Source organism: Lipotes vexillifer, unplaced genomic scaffold (assembly GCF_000442215.2).
Source record: "Lipotes vexillifer unplaced genomic scaffold, Lipotes_vexillifer_v1.1 scaffold1478, whole genome shotgun sequence".
Lineage (NCBI taxonomy): Eukaryota > Metazoa > Chordata > Mammalia > Artiodactyla > Lipotidae > Lipotes > Lipotes vexillifer.
Genome location: NW_006781074.1, coordinates 183,075 through 189,960, shown reverse-complemented (window position 1 = coordinate 189,960; position 6,886 = coordinate 183,075). Strand labels below are relative to the sequence as shown.

At 38.0% G+C, this 6,886-nt stretch overlaps 1 protein-coding gene across 1 annotated transcript in view; it reads right to left on the bottom strand.

The window, feature by feature from the left end:
• Positions 1-6,886, bottom strand: part of STAP1 (signal transducing adaptor family member 1) — a 26,235-nt gene that overhangs the window by 11,033 nt on the left and 8,316 nt on the right. The window contains 5 exon segments of the mRNA XM_007472283.1: positions 594-701; positions 704-717; positions 2,479-2,584; positions 2,587-2,647; positions 4,925-4,973. Coding sequence (XP_007472345.1) covers positions 594-701; positions 704-717; positions 2,479-2,584; positions 2,587-2,647; positions 4,925-4,973 — 338 coding nt within the window.

Here is a 6,886-nt window from a genome sequence, read left to right as displayed (position 1 = left end):
ACGCAGGCCTCTCACTGTTGTGGCCTCTCCCGTTGCGGAGCACAGGCTCCGGACGCGCAGGCTCAGCGGCCATGGCTTACGGGCCTAGCCGCTCCGCAGCATGTGGGATCTTCCTGGACCGGGGCATGAACCCGTGTTCCCTGCATCGGCAGGTGGACTCTCAACAACTGCACCACCAGGGAAGCCCTACATGATATTTTTAGTTATGTATTTATAGTATGTGTGACCTTACTAGAATGTAGACGCCTTAAACCAGGGATGTTGTTTTGTTCACTGCTGTATCCTCAGTACCTAGAGTATTACTTGAGCTCATAGCTGCTCAATAAATATTTGTTGAAATGAATGAGTGAATGAATAATAGAACTATATCCAGGACCAAGTAATCTGCTCATTCTTCTTCTTTCCTACTACAAGTGTTAGCTTTGGCTGTCTTTAGCAGTGTTTATATAACATTCCCTCCCTTTTCTTGTGTTCACATTTTTATCCCCAATGAAACAAATAGCAGATGCTGATCGGAACTTGTGTGACTTTGCTTTCTAAAGTGATATCATGCTTCTAACAATTCCATACATTTTAAAATTAAACATATGCTGTCTCCTGCTGGATGGTGATAGAATAGTTTCTGCTGTCACTACCAGGCCCCAGGATCATATTTCCCAAGGAAGTGTTCTTCTCAAGCATCTCTGTTGCTTCTTTCCGGACACTGTATAAAAACATCTACAGAGGTGAGATAAAAAACAGAATTTTTTTTTAACTGATGAAGATCATTACTTGAAAAAATGCTACTAAAATAACTCCTACAGCTACAGTTATTAAGTTTTCTTAAAATTTCCAGCTTTATTATTACAGTTAATGTGATATAATTATAATTACTATTATTACAAGCCTGTGCCACTATGAGTATGCTTATACTTAAGGCCCTCCTTCCCTCATTCCTCCAAAGCCTTTCTTTTTAAACAGTGAAGACCTGAAAAGTTATCTACTGATCAGTATATATTTACCATTACCACTTGAAAATCTAAGACAAGAATTTACAATATATCCCAGTCTCAGTTTATAATAGGCTCTTGGATAAATAATATTTGTTGGTGGTTTCTTTTCAGGGATTATATATATATATATATATATATATGTATATATATATATGTATATATATATACACACACACACACACATACATATATATGTATATATATATGCTTCCCTTGTATGATCTCTGTTTTAAATAACATATTTAAGGGTATGTCTAAATTCACTCCTTTTGGTATAATATGGCTTTCTAATGGCATTGGTGGCACTTTTATGTGTAAAATTTTTTAAAAAAGCACTTCTCATTTTTTTTGCACTTCTTATTTTATTTATTATTATTATTTTTTTTTTTTGTGGTACGCGGGCCTCTCACTGTTGTGGCCTCTCCCGTTGCAGGCTCAGCGGCCATGGCTCACGGGCCCAGCCGCTCCGCGGCATGTGGGATCTTCCTGGACTGGGGCACGAACCCGTGTCCCCTGCATCAGCAGGCGGACTCCCAACCACTGCGCCACCAGGGAAACCCCTGCACTTCTTATTTTATAGTAAATATTATAGTCAATGAAAAGTCTATTTTTTCAGCAGAAAAGAATTTAGCAGTATATACAGTACACCAAGATGTTGAAAGAGAATATCTCTGAGTGGTGGGACAAGGAATAATTTTAATTTTCTTTTATTTATCTAATAAATATGCATTACTTCTTTATCGAGAAAAAAAAGAAAAAGAAAAAGCAGTCTAGGTGCCTTTTAACCTATCAGTCCATCAGTTGTCCCTGGTTTCAGCTGAGTGATGGCTAGCAGGTTTCATTGATTATAGTACAGAGAGAATACACATCAGAACCTGATGTCAAAGATGGTACCAGGACAAGTTTCATTGACAAGAAGATGAAGATTCCAGGGTTCACAGTCTTAGTCACATTTTTCAACAATATAAGAGTTAAAAAACAAATGTAGGCTGTTGCTGACTTCAGGATGTTCTGTGCCTCTTTATTTCCAACAACACCTTACCACTTTACACATGTCTTCCTCAAAGTATGAGCCCAAGACTAATCACTGATTGATCAATTGAATAAAGCATTCAGGTATTTTAAATCTTTGGTATAATTTCCTGGTAGAAACTCAATCAGTCATAGAGTTGCATGGTGAAAAAACCTCTTTCCTTCCTTCTACATAGCAGTTTTATTTAGGTTTGTTCTTTGGAAAAAAATCTATTTAGTCTAAAGGTGTTGGTGGAGGGAGATTTCCTGTGTGGTAAGAAGCTTGGTTCAAATCTGCATTTTGCATTTTGTGATATGACATAGAGGAAATGTGACATGTACTCATAGATATACTGTATATCCACAAGACAGCTTATTGTCCCTGGTTTAACGAGTCCAGTGGCTAACTCTCCTTGATAATTAGAAATTAATTTTAACAATCTAATAAGTAAACTGAAGTTCTTGGTGCACTTACGCTGGCATAGGGTTCAATACATCCACATAATCTTCAATTGGTTCCTTCCCTTTTTCCGGAAATGAACTTGGTGTCCGCTCTGTCTCAATTCTCCTTTTCTTTTCTCTAAGACTTCATGAAGTCTAATTACTTGCCCAGGAAGGAGTGACACATGTAGGGGAACTGACAGCTGAAACCAGTTAAAGCCGTAGGCAAACAAGAAAGACAGCAGAGTAACTGGTTTTAGCAAAGATGAGCCTGTTCTGGTCCTAAGGAGCTTCTGTTGCTTGACAGAGATGGATGGATAGTATCATGAATAGAGGATCTTGGTGTTTTAGAACTGCCTCTAAACCAGCTAGAACCTGCACAGGGCGCCTGACGAGAAAGACACATTCCTTTTGATCTGGCCCAAAGCTAAGTATACTCACCTGGCACCACAAGCTGATTCAAGTAACATCAAACCTCTCATTTTTTATTCTGAGCTCGCTGGATCTCACTGCCAGGGAAGTCCTGGAGCCCCTGCAAGTTGCCCAGCTGTCCCACAGATAGCCTGGAATAAGCTCCACCAACCATATGGCAACATGGGGTCAAGATGGAACTGTTCTTTAAATGACTGAGAATCAGCAATGAGAGGTCTATATTTTCGTGTGTTTGTGTTTGTATTTTGAATTTTCACTCACACATTAGGATTATGATACTGCTCTATTAAATTTTTAAAAAATCTTTTCTAGAAATGTGTTTGGATTGAGTCACCTATATTCTCCTGATCTATATTCATACCCCTAATTTAGACTTCATTAAGACCAGCTATGTACTCTTAGAAGTTATAATCTAAATGGTAGAATATTTTTCTTCATGTGACACAACCTAGCCTATATTTTGAGGCAGCTGTGTCTGAATATCATCTTGATCTCCAGAGTGGGGTGCACACTTTCCAGGGGGTGTACAAGAAAGTCCTTTGGAGTCTGGGAAGAAAACACTAGAACTTCATTTTCTATTTGCACATTATCTTATTAATTCCTATTATTGTTTATATTTTATCACATGTGTGTATATATATGAAATTTGAGACTATCCTTCTGCATAACTAACTAATAATCAGTAAGTGTATTTCCCTTATATAACAATCCTGAAAAAAAAATAGAATGAGGAAAAACTAATGAAGCAGCTGTTCCTTATTAGTTACCTATTATGTCCCAAGCATTATGCTATTGCAAATCCTCACAGCAATGCTACAAGATAGGTATTGTTATCCCTACTTTACAAATTTAAAAAACAGCCTCAGAAAGATTAAATAACTAGTCCAGAGTCACATAGCTAGAAAGTTGTGGAACCAGGACTCAAACTCCAGTTTAATTAATTCAAAAGCAATGTCTCTGCACTTTGAACTATAGTCTGTTTCTCAAACTTCTACGAAAGTTGCCCTAACAGCAGCATGGTATAAATGTATATACAGAGTGATCTGGGAACATAGTAAAAGACAATATTTATAGAGCACAACATTAGAGACAAATTGTTATCTTTTGATAATTCACATGAATTTTATTTTAATTCTGTACCATATCTATGTACATTATAATTTATTTATTTATTTATTTATTTATTTTTTTTTTGCAGTACGCGGGCCTCTCACTGTTGTGGCCTCTCCCGTTGCGGAGCACAGGCTCCGGACGCGCAGGCTCAGCGGCCACGGCTCACGGGCCCAGCCGCTCCGCGGCACATGGGATCTTCCCAGACCGGGGCACGAATCCGTGTCCCCTGCATCGGCAGGCGGACTCTCAACCACTGCGCCACCAGGGAAGCCCTGTACATTATAATTTAAAAAATAATGCTTTTTATCCTTACCTCAAGGAAAAAACTAAGAACAAATCTTTTTGGCCAAAATGTCAAGTATAATTAGTGTTCTAGGAAGATGCACCCCAAGTTTTTTCCGGTGGTTTTAGTGTATTCCTTGACACCTAATCACATACACTTGGTATATCTGTATCCCAGTGTAAGAAGTGCCAGGCCAAACACACAATGGTGCCTTTCCACAACAGAGGGAGGGAATGTGTTTCTCCCTCCCCTTAAGTCAATATGCCTTTCACATATCTAACGGGCCCACTCTTCTACCTTCCTATGACTTTCCTACATGGTAGTTGACCCTCAAACTTTTACTTGTTTTTGGCTGAGAGAAAGAACCAGCATCCATCATCTTGGTAAAGTGCAGTCCTTATTTCATGTGAATGCAAGGTCTTTACTTAGAAACTAGCTTTGGATAAAGTCTGTATTTAACTGACCCTAACAAACATTGGAAGTTTTCATGTCCTCTAAGAGTATTAGAAAACATGGTGCTCCTTAGGGAGCTGGTTAGTTATCAAAGTACTTCATGTTTATTAGACAGTTGCTACAATAGTTTTATTTAAAATAATGGTAGTTATTTAAAATAATGGTAGTTAACAAAAACAAAAAATAATGTCCTTCCTACCTCTGTTATTGTGAGAATGAAGCCTCTCCATTCTTCCCCACTTTCTGTGCTAAGGATGTAGACAAAAACAGATAAAGACAAAAAAAAGAAAAGACGTGAATGACTATGAACATTAATACTTTTATTAACTTCAAATAACTTTAGAATTTCATATGATTGTTTTATAAGTCTCGAAATAGTGTAAGCCATCAAAACCCGGCAAGATGGACAAAATGCATATTCTTCTATTGAAGCACATTGTTTTAAAAAGTCAATTGTATTTTTAAACCACTTACAATCAGTTAAAAGGAAGAAATAATTCATTTTTCTTTGTGCTTAGAATTATTCATGTGCATTTGTTATGAAATATTTCAATAATATTTTCTTTTGTAGGAAGTACATAGCTTTAATCTGTTTGCTTATTAAGTAAAATTTTACATATTAGCTCGAAAAAATTTAAATGTTAGCACACTTATTTCTTTAGTATGTCAATTCATGGTTACTCGCCCCATTGGTATTTTTTTTTTTTTGCGGTACGCGGGCCTCTCACCGTTGTGGCCTTTCCCTTTGCGGAGCACAGGCTCTGGACGCGCAGGCTCAGCAGCCATGGCTCGCGGGGCCCAGCCGCTCCGCGGCATGTGGGATCCTCCCGGACCGGGCACAAACCCGTCCTGCAACGGCAGGGGGACTCTCAACCACTGCGCCACCAGGGAAGCCCCCCCACCCCCGCATTGCTATTTAACACTAACTGGCTTTAAGTTTGAGGCAACCAGGTAGGACCAATGTAGTTACTTCCCATTACCTTAGTAGTTAGTAAATTACCTTGAAAACGTCCAATTCTTAGCTCTAAATATTACTAATACAGCCAACATTTATTAAGTGCTTACAAGTGGCACTGTTCTAAGCGCTTCACATATATTAGCTGATTTAATCATGACAATTTTGCAAAAAGTACTCTTTTTAAAATTTCATTTTATAGATTTATTCATTTAGCAGATACTCACTGAGTGTATTTAAGTTCTGGGCACTATTCTATGTACCGGTTTACATCAGAGAATAAAACAAAAATACTTATTCTCATAGGGTTTAGGGTCTAGCAAGGGGCAATAAATAATAAACATAATAGTGAGTAAATGTTATAGTGTCAGATGGAAATAAATGAGAAAATGTAGAGAAGGGTTAATAGAGATTGGAAATGCCATTAAGGGTTTGGGGAGGGGAAAAGAGTTGCAATTTTAATAAAGTGGTCTAGGTAGGCCTCAGTAAGAGGGTTACATCAGAGTAAAGACTTATGGGTGAAGAAACCAAGGCAATAAAGAGGGTAAGTAAGTTGTCTACAATTACACACTAACAAATAAAACAGCTAGAGTTCAAATCTAGGCATTTGATTCCAATCCTGTGCTCTAAATCACATCAGAATCATCCAGGGAGCTTGCTTAAAATGCAGATTCAGAGGCCCAGGTTTGGGGATGTGGCCTTATATTTCCTACATACAAGTGATTCCTGGTACACTAAAGCTTTATGACCACTGCTTTCAAGGTTAAATCCAACTACATCTTATTCAGTTGCAAGTTATTCCCTTTATGTTGTAGTCGTTGGTTGACTTTCCTTGGCTCACTTTCAATGCCAATTCAAGAAAAAAATCTTTTCCTATATAGGTGCTGGGTATATAGTGGTGAGTTTAACAAACAGATCTCTGCCTGTGTGGAATTTAGCGTTTTTTGAGATCATGCTTTCACTGCTGAGGGCACGCGTTCAATCCCTGGTCAGGGAACTAGGATCCGGTAAGTCACGTGGCATGGCCAAAAAATAAAAAAATAAAAATAAATAAAAATAAATAAACCAAATTAATGGAAAACCAGTTCAACAGCCACTGTAAGTTGCTTTGGTTTGTCAATTTGCAAGTCAATTAATCCTTAATACACCAATGTTCAAATTATGTCTCCCCCCAGCCCCAAACCTACAAAATGGCAAAAATCCTGC